At 44.1% G+C, this 17,705-nt stretch overlaps 1 protein-coding gene across 2 annotated transcripts in view; it reads right to left on the reverse strand.

The window, feature by feature from the left end:
- Nucleotides 1–734: 734 nt before the first annotated feature.
- ARMC12 (armadillo repeat containing 12) overlaps nt 735–17,705 on the reverse strand; it is a 53,311-nt gene continuing 36,340 nt past the window's right edge. Inside the window, exons 1-6 of one of the 2 annotated variants that reach the window (XM_029573432.1) lie at nt 13,358–13,536; nt 11,588–11,733; nt 5,337–5,471; nt 2,831–3,004; nt 2,231–2,302; nt 735–1,155 (exon numbers count right to left, since the gene is read on the reverse strand). In XM_029573432.1, the coding sequence (XP_029429292.1) occupies nt 832–1,155; nt 2,231–2,302; nt 2,831–3,004; nt 5,337–5,471; nt 11,588–11,733; nt 13,358–13,499 (993 nt within the window). In that variant the 5' untranslated portion in view covers nt 13,500–13,536 and the 3' untranslated portion in view covers nt 735–831. Of the gene's footprint in view, nt 1,156–2,230; nt 2,303–2,830; nt 3,005–5,336; nt 5,472–11,587; nt 11,734–13,357; nt 13,537–17,705 lie in introns of those variants that run through there. The other variant, XM_029573434.1, reaches the window with a different exon arrangement.

The following is a 17,705-nucleotide window of genomic DNA, read 5'->3' on the forward strand; positions in this document are numbered from 1 at the left end:
TGGGCCAAGAAGATTAGCCTCCACCCCCACAGAGAGGACCCACACCTTGGGGACTCAGGGAAGGGGAATGAGGGGGACCATATAGCTCCATGTCAAGGGGGACAAGCCAATCCAGTCCTGGTTTTACCCCACTGCCTTCAGAGAAATGTGTAAATGATTTCTCTATTGATTTCCATAAGAAAAGCAGAACCGCACCGGTTGTTTTATAATTTACCTTTGCATGTAGCACGGCCAAGGAGCTCCTTGTCAAGGGACAAAAAAAACCAGAACCAGCTCCTGGTTTACCCCAATGCATGCAATGAGACAGAGTTCTGCAGAGCAGAGGTGAATTTGGGACTTTCAGAGGGACCAATATAGGGTGCAAGACATTTTGGAGGAATTCAGGACTGCCCCATAAAATTCAAGCAGTCTCCCCCTCAGGATCATTATTAAAATGCCTCATTTCTGGAAGTCTGACGTTCATTCCCCTGCCACTGACAGACACCCACCTCAGTTTAAACAGACGCTTTGGATCCCGCCTTGATCAATCCCTGCATGACCTTCGACGGGCCATTCAACCTTCCCTGTGCTGAAAACGCAGAACGCAAGCTTTTTGTATCAGGAACCTTGTAGCCATGTTATTTATCTTGTACTGAGCTGTGTACACTGACATCACTCTATCAATAATAATAATAATTGTTATTCATATAACATCTGGGCTGCAGTGTCCTCACAGAAGGAACAGATGCAGCGGGCCTTGATAACTCTCGCTTGTTTTATTTGTGCGTGGCATTAAAAGTTCAGGCGATTCTGCTGTGTCCGATGTGCTGATTTGGGTTTCCCCTGTTGGTTCTACGGGGTTAATTGCATTGTGTTGTTCTGGAGGTCGATGAGGCTCTCGTTGCTCTTGCTGTGCTCCAGGCAGAGGATGACCTGGCACACCTGCCTCTGCACATCCTCCTCCGGGTGCAGGATGAGGGCGAGCAGCTTGTTGGGCAGGCGGCTGTCCTGCCCAAAGAGAGCTTCGTGCAGGGACTCTTCGTTGTACTCCCAGAACACAGACTGGTACTGCGGGTTGTTCATGCCCACGTTCAGGCTCTGCACCAGTATCAGCATCTGGCAGAGGACGTTGCCGGGTAACTGCGGGCTGAAGAGGCTGAGGAAGTCTGGGAACACCTGGCAAACAGAATGCAGGAGCCGTTAAAAAAAAAAAGAAGAAGAAGGAAAAAAAAAAAAAAAAAAGCGCACCTGAATGTGTCACCCAACAAGGCCAGGCTGCAGCTAGGGTTCTCTGCTGACCCAAATCAACCTAAAAACAGTAAAAGCTGGGTGAGCCAGTCCTGGTTCTGCCACATTGCATGCATGGACCTGGGATCCTGCTTCTCTTAGGGAAATTGGACTGCATCTCCCTGCAGGCACGAGGGGGGGGGGGGGGTTGTAAAACCAGGATTGGATCAATCCCTGGATGACCGGCGTCACTTGACAAGCCTAATGATAATGTGAAGAGCAAACAGAGCCAGGCTTCATTTGGCGCAGTAGTCCCATATTTTCTGCCAACCTCTCCTTTTCCCCTTTCCCCCCTCCCCCGAACCTGGGCACAGGGAATTTCAGTTGTGATATGTTCCTCACGTCTGCCCTCACCTGTTCCAAAAAGACCCCTAAAATAGCTTTCGTAAGTTGGCTGCTCTGATGAAACCCCTGGAGAGGGAATGCACAGAGGAGAGGGAGACTGAAATGAAGGAACGAGGAAAAGGATGGATCTCCAGCGCCATTCTTTTTGGTGCCGTTTGAATGTTCTGTGAAAGAAAACGGCCACGGTGCAAGGTGCAGGAAGAGCCAGACATGACCCGTTTCCAGGTGGAGTGCCAGGCTGGGCGTCACCCCCAAGCATTATTGACATTGTCCCCGTCCTCGCCGCATCTCTTTCCTGCAGGGAAGGGGTGCACAAAACCTGGGATCAACCTGTGATGCTGATGATGATTCCTGGCCGCGCAAGGTGGCCACCCAGCTCCAGGTCTGCACGAAGAGGCTAGGTTAGGTCTGCCTTGATTCCTATTGCATGCAGGGTTCCAGTTTTGGAAGTCCAAGCATTCACTAGGAGCAAATCCAGAACTCAGCCTCTCCCTACGTATGGCCCACCCCATGCACATGCCCCTTTTAAATAGTCTCCATTCCAGTGAAGAGACTGAGCCACAGTTTCCATTCAAGCTCTAGCTCTCCAGGAAGGCTCAGTGCTCACTTTCACCCCTACCTGGCAATTGAGGATATCATACAGCAACTCTTCCTTCTGTGACAGGGTAACCAGGAGCTTTAGAACCTGCAACTAAATGCACAAAAAACAAATATTTCAGGTCAACCCCCAGGAGAGAGGAGACTTGACCCACATCCCGAACTTTACAGGGCTGGAGGAGTGGGGAATTACAAAACCAAACCCAATGCTGAGAGCCTGCACGGGGAATAGAACAGGACTACCTCTTGGAGAACTCACGTGTCTTCCAGGGGGGCCAACCAGGAGCCACTGGAAGCCAGGAATGGGGTAGAAGTGCTTGATTTTAGTGGACCCGGTAGCTCTTTCAAACTCAGCCGTCGGGTCCCCTGAAATCAAGCAGGCATCACTGTAGGAAAGGAGAGGAGATCTCAGACGGTGTACGTGAGCAAAGAAGCTCATAGCACCTTCTGTGCCCAACCACTCAAAGCAGCAGTCATCACCCTAGGGAATGGTGAACGACCTCCGGCTGGGACGGTGCTCCCAGGAGTCACGATTGACTCTAGTTCCAGCATGACTTTGGCAAAATCTGGAATGCTTGTGAATAGGTATTAAGATGAGGGACTAACACCAGGCTCTCCATACCTGTGCCAGGTGGTTCTTGCCTTGTAGGATTTCCATGAAGGAAGGGATCCCTCTCCTTATCATCATGAAAACATAATCTTCCATGGTGGTTGAGTTCAGCAACTTCAAACCCGCAATGTGCAGGTCCGAGTCCCAGATGGTTGTGACAAGCTCTATGACTCGGGGTACAAATTCCTAGGCGAGAAACATCGTCAAGGTTTACAGGACAGTGCAGCAACACCAGTGTAAAGCAACGGCGCGATCTCTTGCTATCGGACATGTCCGAGCGCGTGGGGCATCCGCTTTCTCGCATACCGGGTGTGCTGAGTCTGATCAGGATTCTCACCCTGCCTGTTTTATGAGCTGACCAGTGGAAACAATACCTTTCTTTTCAAATATAACCCTTCAAATACAGCTATGCCTCAAGTAGCTCATTATCTCTGCTCTTTGATTTAATCCGTCTATAAAGACAACTTATCTGCCCAAGATATCAGCTGCACCTCACATCTGTGTGATCCTGTGTTTTGCAGAATCAAAAGCCCAGCATGGCTGACTCAGTTTTCAGCCTCCTGATAAAACAAGTAACAATTATGAAGCGGTAGTAATAATTGAGCAATGCATTTTTAGCGCTCTGTTCAATATTTTATTTTTACTCCTAAGTGGGTTCACTTTTTGGCTAAGCCCAGGCCTTTCCTTACAGAGGCTAATGGCCCCTCTGCTCTTCTTCTCCTGCCCCCGCTCCCCAGCAGTGGCAGTGAGTAGCAGGAGCTCAGGCAGGGAGGAAGGGTCACAGAACCCCATTTCGGCTTTCAAAAGCTCTTGTGATGGGCAGGGTTTTCATTGGTCCAGTTAAAGGACATTCCTAAAGTGCATCAAATTGTGCTGTTTTTTATTCCTCCAATATTCCCTCACATTATTCTGCCCTTCCTCTGCCAAAGCTGCTTTCTCTCTTCTGATCCACCTTTGCTGCATATCCTGTGCCATCTCCAGTACTGGAGGGCTGGTAGCTTTTCCATGAGAGATCTGTTGGAAACCCCATTGTTTTATGACATGAACTAAGTTTTTAAAAAACAAAGTCTTGATTTTGCTTCAGGCGATTTAAGACTGACCTAGTCACTGACCACTAAGACCCACCCTCTCCGCTGGGTATTACATATTAGGGATCACCTCCTCATCCTCATCCCCAAAGAAGCAAAATTCTATGAAAGGGGAATGCCAGTTGGGTGGTGGCCAGTGGGTAAGGTAAGAGAGTCAGGAGGGAAGCTCAGGAACCAGTTCCTCACAGCGGGAGTACCCAAGGACAATATCATTATTCTTAAACAGTAAAACAACAACAAGTTTTGAAAAATCTTTCCTTATTACTTGACAATTTGTCCAAAAGCACATGGCAGCCATAGAGTTTGCACATGCACGACTTCTCCCTGGCTGCTGCCAGTGATCCTCAACCCAGTCCTCGGCAGCCAGGAGGCGAGGCTTCGGGACCTCCACCATGAATATGCATGAGAGCTATCTGCATGCTCTGCCTGCACTGTACACAAGCAGATCTCCTGCATATCCTGAAAAGCTGACTGGCTGGGCGAGTCCCCAGTCCTGGTTTGAAGACCACCGCCATGGATGACACTCTGCAACAAACATTTCTCAAACAGTTTTCCACCTGTAATTAAAATATAAAACGTGCCAGTGAAAACGAAATGGTTTGGTTGGTGGTCTCCCTGCCCTGCTGAGGCTGAGTTTTAGGGCTGTGCGGGCTGTTTGTTTCATTCCTTTTCCACCTGTTGTTTGTGCCAAATTTCGTTTTGGGAGGGGGGTTGTTTTCTTTGGACTTTTCATTTTGGCAAACAGCACGCACTATTATTTGTCAACAGTGCAAGCTATTTGCAGTCAGTGCATACTAATAATCACAATCAGTAGTATTCACTCTCAGCCCTCAAGGGCCGTAAACAGACAAGGCTTTCAGGATAGGCCTAATAAATATGCAGGAGATAGATTTGCATGCCCGCTGCCTCCGTTGCATGCAAATCTATCTCATGCATATTCATGAGTTATATCCAGAGAAGCTGACCTGTTTACGGGCCTCCAGGGCTGGGAATGAATACCACTCTTTATTAGTGGGCACTGACTGCAAAGTTATTTGTTGAAATGAAAAATCCCAACATTTTCAGGTTTTCCAGAGTCGTTTTCAATTCATTTTGGATTTAACAAAAGAAAATAAAAATGACCTTATTCTGTTCAGAATGCAGGTTAATTTTAAGTGAATGCACATCCCTGCTAGCTTAAGTCGCTTATTGATAAGACGGGAAGGGCTCCAGAAGCTGAACGGGGGTTGGGAAGGTCACTGCAGATCACGGCTGTAAGAAGACAGATAGTCAATAAGTGAACCTCAGAGATGGCTTCTTGAAGCGCCTTTGCATGAGCTTAGGGTCTCGATTGTCAGGCACCCCCATGACAAACAGGTTGGGAAGAAGAACAGAAGCCAACGGGAAACATATCAAGCGTGTTATACTGAGGCTGCTGAGGCAACAGTCACCTGAATCTTATACTGCTTCGCCTCCAGGCTGGCAAAGGCGTTCAGTGCGTTTAATGCCTGGATCTTTATGCCCTTTTCTTCATCATTCAGCAGAGATCCAATAAGATTAATGTCATCATCTGTGCAGTACTTGGCCTAGAAAAAAATAGCACATGCATGAATCGTGTTATATTTTATTAGGTATGTTATTATGATCTGTGGAATAAACGGAATATAAGTCTCCATACTGGGTCAGACCAAGGGTCCATCCAGCCCAGCATCCTGTTTCAACAGTGGCCAATCATGAAATAGATGCCATGCTACTAATGTTGGCAACAAGCAGTGGCTATTCCCTAAGTCAACTTGATTATATTTCATATGTATTTATTTATATACTGTCATTCTAAAGTTAACAATCATGGCAATTTACAATAAAAACATTGTAAAAAACTAAAATTAAATGCATTCAAATACAAAAAGATTTGTTTACATTTAAAACAAAATAGCTACAATAAAAAATTATTTTCTGTCGTTTCTTCCAATCTACAATTTCTGTTTGATTAGTAGCAGTTTATGGACTTCTCCTCCAAAAACTTATCCAAACCTTTTTTAAACCCAGCTAAACCACATCTGGCAACAGATTCCACAGCTTAATTGTGCGTGGAGTGAAAAAGAATTTTCTCCGATTAGTCTTAAATGTGCTACTTGCTGACTTCATGGCGTGCCCCCTAGTTCTTCTATTATTGGAAAGAGTAAACAAACAATTCACATTTACCTGATAAAGTCCTCTCATGATTTTGTAGACATTCACCATATCTCCCCTCAGCTATCTCTTCTCTGAGCCCTATCTCTTTAGCCTTGCCTCATACATAAATGAATGGTCTGTATAACCCCTCAGCATCATGACCTAATCAGGAAGCAGAGACACAGGGCCAACAGTGCACAGTGGTGGGCATTGCACAACCACCTGAAAAAAAAAAGTGTGTGCCATGCACCATTCAAACTGCACTGCAGGCTCTGACAACCATGCAAAGGCTTAAGAACTACCAGTGCTTCGCAACTCTTTCACATCTAAGACAAGCTACAACAAGTCAGGGACCTTCATTTTCAGTCTTTATTCTTCTTTATTTTTCCCGGGTTTATTATGACAAAACAGGAGAAAATCATTGATAAAAATGACGCGTTTTCCCAGTAAATATCAGAGCTTATTTTTGTGGCTAGAAGCCAGGACAGTACGACATGTTTGAGCAGTCTCCCACTCAGCAGCATCCCCATCTGTACCCCCATCCCCTGCCTAGCATGACCCCCTCTCTCTCCCACCCTGCTGAGATTCTCCCTCTTCTCCTCCACCCTCCACACGGCAACAGCATTTATCCTTACAGGTGCTGGTTCCAGGCGTTTCCTCTCTCCCTCAGCAGCTGCCACGTTCTGAGGCACTGCACGTCTGCTTTTATCCGGAAAGTGCTTCTGTTGGACAGAGCCTGTTTGAAATGCATTCATGGCACCCAGGCACTTTGGTTGCTTGGGGGGTGAGGAGGCGGGATTTGAAGTACAGCACGGGCGGCACTGGAGGGTGAGCGCTTTCACTGGGGGAGGTGGGAATTGAAGCAAAGCATGCACGTTGGCCCACACTGACTTCCAGCTGTGGCCGAGGCCTAGAAACATTGCATCTGCAGCTGTGGAGCTGTTTTTTAATCAGCCTGAAAGAAGGGTGACTATCTGTTTAAACCAAGTGTCACCTTTGAAAAATCTGAGAATTTATGGGTGAAAATCGGTTTAAACTGAAAATGAAGGACCTTAATCATAGTTTTATTTAAGCTCAAGCCAGTGTCGTTTTGTACAGCAAAACTTAACAATGGCAACCGGCCTCATTCTGCCAGCATCGCTTCCAATAGTGGAAGCGGTGATTCAGGAGCTACAGGTGATCACTCCTACCCAGTGAAGTAATTCTCACTACAGATTAAGGGGGTCCAGGAGTGTTTAATATTTTGGATGGGTTTTTTTTTTGTTTTTTTTTTAAAGCAAACTGGTGGTCTTAATTCTTTTTAAACAAAACAAATAAAAACAAAATTTTGTCTGTTTTTTTTTATTTTTTATTTTAAGAACAAATTGAAATGAAAGGGGAAATTTTATTTACATTTCCTATTCATTCCAAACACATACATATCCCTGCATTGGACTGACTTTGAGGGGACGCAGAGCTGGTAAATTTCCTCCGAAGCTCTGCTCTGTTCCAAATTTCCAGGGTTTAGGGAGCAAGATTATGTTCTTTATGAAAAGGAAGAGCATAGAAAAGTTACAGCAAAACACCCAACTGATGCTATCCCAATCACCACCTTAAAAACAATTGCTAACACAATCGCAAAGCCCATTGCCGTAATAATCAACCTATCATTAAAAGAAGGTCTTTGCCCAGACATTCTAAAAAAACGCTATAATTAAAACCATTCTAAAAAAAACCTAAGCTTGATGTGACACAACCAAATAATTTTAGACCCATATCATATTTATCTTTTATTGCTAAACTCATCGAAAAAAATTATTCAAAAGCAATTAGACAATTATTTAGAATCCAACAACATTTTATTTCACAATCAATTCGGTTTTAGAAAAATGAATTGCTATTAATTTCTATGACAGATACGGTTTTAAGAGGTTTTGACTCAGGTCAGAGTTACTTGTTGGGCCTTTTGGACCTATCGGCGGCCTTTGACACCGTTGATCATGCTATTTTACTTTCCTGTCTAAAAGAAATTGGAATTGACGATGTCGTCCTAAACTGGTTCACATCCGTCCTCAGTAACCGATCCTTCCAAGTCAAGATAAAAAAACTCAATATCTAGCAAGATACCTCTTGAAACTGGAGTACCACAAGGGTCCCCACTCTCTTCTACACTTTTTGACATATATCTATTGCCAGTCTGCCAGTTTCTCTCTGGTTTAGGATTACATTTTTATATCTATGCTGATGACATAGGGTTTCTTGTACCCATTGATGATACAATAGAACACTCTTTTAAACCTCTGATAGTTTGTTTAAATGCTATTAAACAACTGTTAAAGCATATGAAATTATTTTTAAACACAGATAAAACAGAGATAATGCTGTTAGGTCGAAAGTATGTGAATAATGACATTCCCTCCCTATCATTCGACAGCAACACCAAGATAAAACCATCACTGTTTGTAAGGGATTTGGGAGTTTCACTGGATACCGAGCTAGGTTTAAAAAAACACATCACCACAAAATTGAAGGAGGGCTACTTTAAACTCCTAACACTGAGAAGACTGAAACGTTTACTGGATTCCAAGGACTTTAGGACAGTTCTCCAGGCCCTGATATTTTCAAATATCGACTACTGTAAGGCCCTGTTACTAGGGCTGCCACGTAGTACAACAAGGCCTCTTCAAGTACTACAGAAAGCCGCTGCACGGGTCCTGACCGGGGTCAGAAAATGTGATCATATTTACCCCTATCTTAGTCTCATTACACTGGCTCCCTATAAACTATCGCATAGAATACAAAATTGCCTGCATTCTTCATAATATAATTCACGGCACTAAGACTGAATGGTTTAACCCGGTAATTCGGTTGCATATCCCACAAAAAAATCTTAGGTCTGCCAACAAAGGTCTGCTAAAGATTCCCACAATAAAGACAGCAAGGCTTAGTCAAGTACGTGAGAGGGCAATCTCAATCGCAGGTCCAAAGTTTTGGAATACGTTGCCCACACAAATACGGCTGCAAACAGATACAAAGAAATTTAAATCCAACCTCAAAACGTGGCTATTTACATGCACTTACGCAGAGAATGGTCAATAATCAACAGTATGCTTTTATTTGTTTTGAAAATATATTTTAGTTTTAGTTTGTTTATTTATTGTATTAGTGTATATTTTAGTTGTGCTTCCATATTTTTTAGTATTATTAACATTTATCTTATCTTATTATATAGTACTTTTTGTCCAATTTTAGCAGCTATTGATAATGTTATATTTTCATTCTTTGATATTTTAGCTGTTATTACTATTTATTTTATCATTGTATTTCCTCGATTTTAAACGATTGTACACCGTTGTGAAGGTTTTTACTGATGTGACGGTAAAAAAAAATCAAATAAAACCATAAAACCATAATGGACAGACTACTCCTCTTCGCTTCCTTTTGTCATTAACCTTCTTACAGCTTCATGGCTGTGAGAAAGTTAACATGCATGTGTGCATTGGGTGTTATGAGCCTACCAGCTCGGTATCTGCCTCATTTGAATACACATAGGCCTAGGGGCCAGGGGGGATGAAAGTGTGCAGCCGGCCGCATCGCAGCGGTGCAGTTTCGTCCAACGCACACTATCGCCCCCCATAGCACCACAGCAAAAGGTGGTGCTATTTCCCGCGCTACTGCTGGCAATAATGTCCAAAGCATTATCGCCTGCAGTGGTGCCACCACCTCATTAGCCTTAACCCCGCCCAAACTCCTCCCTAATTTAAATCCCTCCCCTCGCGATGCGCCCATTATCGCATGCGCCCATTATCGCATCCCATATCGCAGGATCCGAATCGCTAGTATGTTAGATTTCAGTAATTTAAAAATGTTATTTCTCCTAATGTTTCATGAAATTTAATTTAATGTTTTCTCTCTTAATGTTTTATCTCTTAATGTTTTATGCAATTTAATTTAATTTAATTAATTATTCACCCAGTTCTTCATTTCCTTGTTCTATGTAAGACACTTGTGTTATGTCATCCCAAAGTTATATGTAAACCGAAGTGATTGGTAACATTGTTACCAGAACCTCGGTATATAAAAAAAAATGTTAAATAAATAAATAAATAAATAAATAAATAAATAAATAAATAAAAACAGCCCGTCACATTTTAAAGAATGACCCTGTTAATTTGCTTTTGAGTTTCACAGTAGTAGTAGGGAAAAACAAATAAAAGCAGGAGCAACCTCCCAATCTTAGGACAATGCATGTTTACATAGTGCATTCCAAAGATATTTTTTGAAGTTTACTATTGCAAAGCTCAGAGCTTTAACTTGTTCCCCGGAGTGGCCAACCCCACCTTCATCGGACAAACTTCTTGTCATTTTCCCACTTTTCCTTCTCCAAAGATTTTGTAAACGCAAGTCAGTGGAGGATAATTTCATCTCATTTTTTCGTCTTCCACACCTCCTTCCATTTGAGTGCACAGGGAAGAAACTCTTGGTCCAAGACGTCACCACCAGCACACCAGTTTGAACTGGTCCTAGCGATGCCTGAGCAGGAGATATTCGTATTCCTACTACTGCGGCTCTTACATAGAACTTGCCATGACGTATTTTAACAAAGGAAATATAGAGACCTTATATAGCAAATATTACCAAAATAATTGCTACAGGCACCACTAGGATCCGAAGTAAAACCAAACCCACGTATGGTGACAAAAATGCAGCATTTATTTTCCTGGCGTACATTCGTTTGGTTCCATATCCTTTTGTATTGGGATATGACGTGAATGAAAGATGTTCATTCTTTTTTGTGAAAACCTCCAGTTTTGAAGGTTAATTAGATTGAACAAGGAAAGCTATAATAAAGCATAACAACCCTTTATTCCAATATCTTTTATCGGAACAACACGAGAACGATCAGACAAAAAAAGGAGATGGTGTTCATGATTTTTTGGGACCACATAAGTCTCTTTAAATCTAGGGAAGGGGCTTGTGTGGGCTCAGATGCAATAATCCTCTATGCTGTGTCTCCTGGGCTCCACCGGCTCGGTGATTAATTCTTAAGTTGATCAGAAAAAAAGGTAGCACACCCAGCAAAGAACTCCCTCTTTCTCCAGAACCAATAAGCCCAGGGGAAGACTTAAGACTACACTCCAAAGGTCTGTAGAGGCCTTTTCTAAGAGGATTGAGTGAGTGGTTGCAGGCAGAGCCGGATTTAGGCAGTATGGGCACATGCCTAGGGTACCAAGGGATCTTTTGCTCCTCCCCCGACTGGTCCTATGTTTATGGGCACCTGTAATCTTAAATCTGGCCCTGGTTACAAGAACTGAAGCGCCAGTAGCATCAGTTCCTTCTCTTTGCACACAATTCCAACAGTCGTTTCGCGCACCCATTCTCACACGCGTACTCTCTCAGCTGATGTGATATCAGGCATTGTATACTGTGAGTTTAACTCCAGTTCCATCGCTTCAGAAATCCTCTATGCAAAACTCTTCCCTGGCTTCTCAAATCCTGCAAGTTCTCTTTATGTGTTGGCACGTGGCCACGACTTGCCGGCTCTCACCTCGTAATCCAGTAGGTAGATGCACCTGGTGATGCCATGCAGAAGCATACCCTTCGTGAAGTTGTCTGGTTGGTGTTTCAACAGCGTCAGAAGCCGCCTCAGCTCGCCAGATCTGCTCTTAGTCAAATCATGCCTTATAGCGAGTCCTAAGGATTTAAATACTTGTCAACACCTATAGAGCTGAAGAGCACGAGAGAGTTCACAGATGTTGATGTTTATTACATTTGATATACCACGTAGCGAACAAAATTAATGTGGTTTACAATAAAAAGTACATACCACAGAAAAACTATAAAATAAAAATCGATATTAACTTCAGAAAACTTCTTATAAAATACACAGACCAAAAGCCAATCAGTGAATAAAAACTTGAGAAAAAAAAACAAGTCTTGACATTCTTCCTAAATTTGAAATAATCTAACTCAAGCTTAATATGAAGCGGAAGGGAATTCTACAACAATGGCGCTTGATAGCTAAAAGTAGTTAGAAGATAAGAACATAAGATATGCCCTACTGGGTCAGAGTAATCTCTAAATTAATCTCTCAATAAACACCGTTAGAATGATGAGGGAGAATCTTTGATTGACCTTTGTGCAATTCTCGAGAAGGAGGTCCATATTCAGCCACTGTGCAGCTTTGCTAGCTGGCCAGTTAAACTTCTTTGGCTAACTATTGCCATGTATCCAGTGGCACAGTCATGCCACTCAATATACCCAGTGCTAACTTTAGAAGAGGTGTATGGGCCAAGCAGAGCTAACACTAAATATTGGAGTTAAATGGATAATGTATTTGGCTAGCTCAGCTCCTCCCTGGAATGCCTCTGGACTAGACCTGGAATGCCAAATTCTAGCCAATTAAATACATATCTGGCTAGGATTTAGCTGGGTAAGTGGACACATTCTCCTTAGTTGGATAACTTCTTAGTTATCCAGCTAAATGCATTTCAACATAGACCTCAAAATATTAGATATAACAGATGACAAGAATAAGTGCAATTCCTCCATTAAAGGGGTTGCATGATTAAACCTCTTTTTAATATTAAGAATCAATTTTGCGGCTGGTTTTTTTTTTTTTTTTTATAAGATCTACAGCCATTTAAATTGAGTTTGCAGTAACCCCAAATACCAGGCGTTGCAATAACTGATTTTGAATCAAACTAAGGTATAAACTAAAGTTTGCAACACCTGAAATTCTAAGCGTGGTCCAACCCAACAGAAAAAATGTAAGAAAAATAAGAAGCTATTTTGACAAGTTTGGAAATCTGTTAATGCATAGACACTCTAAAATCCAGTTGAACACTAAGAGACAAAGCCACCTCCCTACATGGGAATTCCAGTTCCCAGCATAATGTCCGAGGCTCCTACGATGCCCCAGCATAGCATAGGAGAGGGAAGGCATTCCATAATGGCCCTGTGAGCAGGGCTTGCTGCATTGGCGTGGGAACCTCCTGAGATAACCTGCAGAGTAGGAGGCCAGGCAACCTGCACTGGCCAAACGTAAAGGTGCACACCTTTTATTCCTCCTAAGCAATATATATATGTACACATGCGACATGAGAAAGAAAGCAGAGCCAAGAATAATATCAAAAAGGGGATGCAGCAGATGACAAAGAGCAGGCAGGTAAACATTTTGAGCAAACTGCTGCTAAGACTTCTCTCCTTTTTAACGTCGGCAGGCGTAGTGAAGCTCCTCCACCCGCCCGCCCTGCTCGGGGTTCTCCATTCTGGTTGCCGTGACACAAATGGAGGGCCCGTTGCGCCCGACACTCACTTGCTATGCTGACTGCGTCCTGGCCCTGTTGACAGCCGAGGAGTGCCGAGCTGATAACTTTGTACGCTAGATAGGCCGTCCCTGCTCCTGTGATGAAGATCAGCACGTTCCTCCTGGTTTTCGGATCTAGGAAGTTATCCATCTTCCTGTCATCGTGTACATAGAGCCTGTGGCCTGAGTCTCAACAATGCCTGGAGTTCCATTCCGGAACCGCTGGTGCTGCTGAGCTTAGAACGTTCTGGAACTGGAAGGGGGGGGGGAGGGGAAGGCGGGGGCGGTGCTGCTGAGCTTAGAACATTCTGGAATCAGAACTGCTGCTGATCTCCAGGGCGCCTCTCTGCCCCCCCCCCCCCCCCCCTGAGAGGAGCCATTCTGGGGACCATTTCTCATCACAGTAAGATTAACATTTCCAGACCGCAGCCCCAGCACCAGCTGAATTAGTTCCGTTTATTTATTTTCTTTGCTGAATTATATTTACATTTAAGGATCGCTGGACCCAAAGGGCTAACACTGATTAACATTATAATAAAATTACAACATAATAAAATGCCACACAATAGAAGCAAAACGGTATCAAACGTATTACCTCGTAACTAACAGATGCCATACATACGAGCGAGATATACAATATAATGGTACCAGATCACATTGGGATAAACACTGAGGGACTGTGGAGCTGAGCAGGTGGGTGGATTGACAGACTAGCTAGGCCGTAACGGGCCTTTTTGTCCATCACCTGGTTAATAAATAGAATAGAAGAACACTAAGTGTTGGTGCATTTCTGGTGGATTTTCCACAGAAGCAGGAGAGGCAAACAAGAGAAAATAGAAACTGGACGTCCCTGTGCTACGCCACGCATCGCTGCTCATAAATTACAAGCGCTAGCTGCTCGGCTGCAAAACTCTGATGGACTCAGCAGACCCTCAGCCTAACCCAGCCGAGCCCTTTTAACGTTCTTCTCTTTTTCTAACGCAATCCTAAAGGGGACAGAGGTGGGCCCTGGTCCATTTCCGGACAAGAGGGTTTGGATGGAAAGTGTAGAAGATATTGGGGATTTATCCGGGGCCAGCGGAACTATTTGCAGCCTTTTCGATAAGTCACGAGAGTGTTTCATGGGCCCTGGGAAGAGGCAGGTGACGTCCCTCTGAAGAGGCAGGGGGGGTCGGGGGGTCCTTGACTCCAGGCCTCAGGGGTGGGGAATTATTACAGGAAAGCGCGGTGGCTCCACCGGTGGGAAGTACTTCCAAATAAATCAAATTGTTACTTTTCTGACTCGATGATAGGGGAATTAAATTGGGGAGGGTGCTGGAGGAGCCCAGAACAGAGGCTCATAAAAACAGTGAGGAGCAGAGCTGGGTAAAGTGGGTTAGAAACTGGCAAAGTGACAGGGAAACGAGGCCGGCGGCAAATGGAGGTCACAGCACAGGGAGGAGGGGGAGCGGCAGGAGCCGCGGGATCAGTCCTGGGGGTGGTTTTGTAAGCGCGGATGCAAAGGCGCTTAGAAGGGAGGGTCTGTCCTTTGGCAGGTGATTAAAAAAAATCTGCCACCACTGAGTGAATAAGGAAAGGCTGAGGAGCGTTCAAGGCTGCAGAAACTGAGCCCCTGGGCAAAAAAAAAAAAAAAGTTGAAAGTCGTGCATTTAGGCTGAAGACCACCCAGGAAAGCAGGCCCTGTTCATTACCAAAAGGAGAGGGGTCTAGGAGTGACCAGGTCTGATGATCTTATGGTTTCCAAACAGTGTGGCAAGGCAGCGGGGAGATCCAGGCCTGCTAGGGAGAGGCTGCTTGTTTTGTACAAATCATTGCTGGGTCCTCGTCCGCAGTAGGATGTCCAGTTCCAGAGAAATGGCGCGGAGCCGCTACGCCACAAGGCGAGACGTAACACCCTGGCTGGGTGGGAGGCAGGAGGAAGCGGGTGGACAAGGTACCTGCCAGAGAGGTCACAGGAGGCTCTTCCCCACGCCAAACTGAACTGTACAAGACTGAGGCCACTGCCCGTCCGCTTATCTCGCTTTCCGAGAGGCAGCAGGAGGAGGAGGTCGTGCAAGTGAAATGGCACAAAAGCTTAACTAGCTCTTTCCTTTCATATACTTGCTACCTTTGATTTTCATTGTAATCTGCAGTGCTTTGTGACCAAACCTGGCAAACGGCAGAATATTGAATGTCTGTAAATCAATACAAATAAATACCAGAGGCAAACATTTGTTAAGCTTATTTTTTTTTGGAGTGCAAAGGAAGTTGTACGGCAAGGGGTCATGAGAAGCTGGAAGAGAGGCGACTCAGGAGTAACTTCACAGACCAGCCGATGGGGTTCTGGGTCGGCCGCAGGAGCAGAGATGTTACCAAACCCTACAAGTTTTATTTTATTTATTTATTTATTTAAGGTTTTTATACACCGGCATTCATGAAGCGATCACATCATGCTGGTTTACAAATAAACAGGGGTGCAATAAATACATCAAAAACAGAAATAACGTGTCGAAGAAAGCAGTTACAATTAACAAGGTCTATTGAACTGGGATCAGAGGAAATAAAGATAGTTTAGCAGAGACTAAATTATATACAAGGAGAAGAGGTACAGCTGCTGTGTTGGATATGTTGATGGCGAGGTGCATTAATTTAAGTCCGGGAAAGCTTGCATAAACAGTCAAGCCTTGAGTCTTTTTCTAAAGGTTAGGAGGCAAGGCTCCTGTCTGAGATCGGGAGGGATGGAGTTCCATAACAGTGGGCCAGCTGTGGAGAGGGCTCGATCTCTTAAGGTAATGTGACTAGTGGTTTTAGTAGGGGGTACATGGAGGGATCCTCTGTATGCGTCTCTGGTAGGTCTTGTGGAGTTGGGTAAGCGGAGAGGAAATTGTAGTTCCATTAGAGAGGAAAAGTTCCATTAGAGGGCAGCAAAGCCCAGCGAGGATTTATAAAGAGAGCTCAGTCTCCGATCAGACTCTGGGCCACTGGCTGTCCTGTTAGACTCACTCACTCGCTCACAGGGCACCCAGCTCGGTGATCGGTGGTGCGGCTGCATGGCAGGCCCTCTACGCGGAACCTTTTACCTTAATGCAAGCCAGAAGCTTAAGAGATTCTTCTTGCTCTGACTAGCAAATGACTTAACAGTACCTTGGTGGTCAGACAGAGAGCAGCCATGCGAATGCTTTCCTCTGAAGTCCACGCAAGTCCTTCCTGCCCATACAAATGTTAAATTACCCTCTGGTTTCACTATGAGAGGAGGGGAGGGGGTGGGTGACATGGCAGAAGCCAGTGGGATTATCCCTTGCACTGCAGTGACACCAAGTGGACCTGGCTACAATTGCTTAGGTTAACTGGATATTTTGGCAGCAGGCAAATTTTGAGTTGAATGGACCTTTGGCAGTTCTTGGAATCAGAACTTGGGGTGTAATCCCGGACCAGAGCGAATGAGGAGCAAGAGATCGATTGCTAATGAACTTTTTTAAAATGAGATATAAAAGAAAGATTGTCTTTTGTGTATACTGTCAGACGGGTAGAGCGAGGAAAGGACATAAGGGCACAGCAATGAGGAGAGGCTCCTCCCGCAGCTGCATGGCTGCCACCACAATGGAGGGGGCAGCTGCAGACACATGGGAGCATTCCTCCTAGCCATAGTCTGTAAAATGGTAATTATCTAGCAGTGCCCAGAAAGCAGTGATTTCTTTTTTATTTTGTAGTGAGAGAAAAGAGTAAGTTCCAAGAATTTTCTGACCTTTTGTTACATTTATAGCTAGAAGAACAGTATTTAGAATAGGATGTGCATACATTCAATATCAGGCTGACTTACTTGCAGGGAAATTCAGAAGTTTTTGTCAGGATTTTATATAGAGTAGAGAGAGAATTTATATATATGTATTTATTTATTTATTTTTGTGACACTCGGGACTTCCAATCTCCTGAAGCTGAACTGAGCTCAGGATTTCGAGCATCTTCATCGGCTTTATCAAGCACAAAGTGGAGCAGCTTCCCTAACAAAAAGGAAAGCAGAACTCACATGAGACGTAACTGAGAACTTATATTATTATCCTGGCCAGAATTTAGGTGGGAGTTTGAAGTATTTTGCAAGTGAACTGAACTGAGATACAGAGAAGGGCTCGTGATTTTTCTTTTATTTCTTTTATTTATTAAAGGCTTTTATATACCGACTTTCTTGATACAAATCAAATCAACTCGGTTTACATCGAACAAGCAGTAACTATAACCAACCAATAACAAGAGACAATTTGAAGGAGTATAAAGTTACATTATAACAAGGATGCGTTAACTTGGAGTAGGAAATAAGAAGGGGAATGAAGATAGAGTATAATATACAAGGGAGTATATGAGGGAGGCAAGGAGCCGTCCT

The sequence above is a fragment of the Rhinatrema bivittatum genome, chromosome 12, assembly GCF_901001135.1.
Source record: "Rhinatrema bivittatum chromosome 12, aRhiBiv1.1, whole genome shotgun sequence".
Lineage (NCBI taxonomy): Eukaryota > Metazoa > Chordata > Amphibia > Gymnophiona > Rhinatrematidae > Rhinatrema > Rhinatrema bivittatum.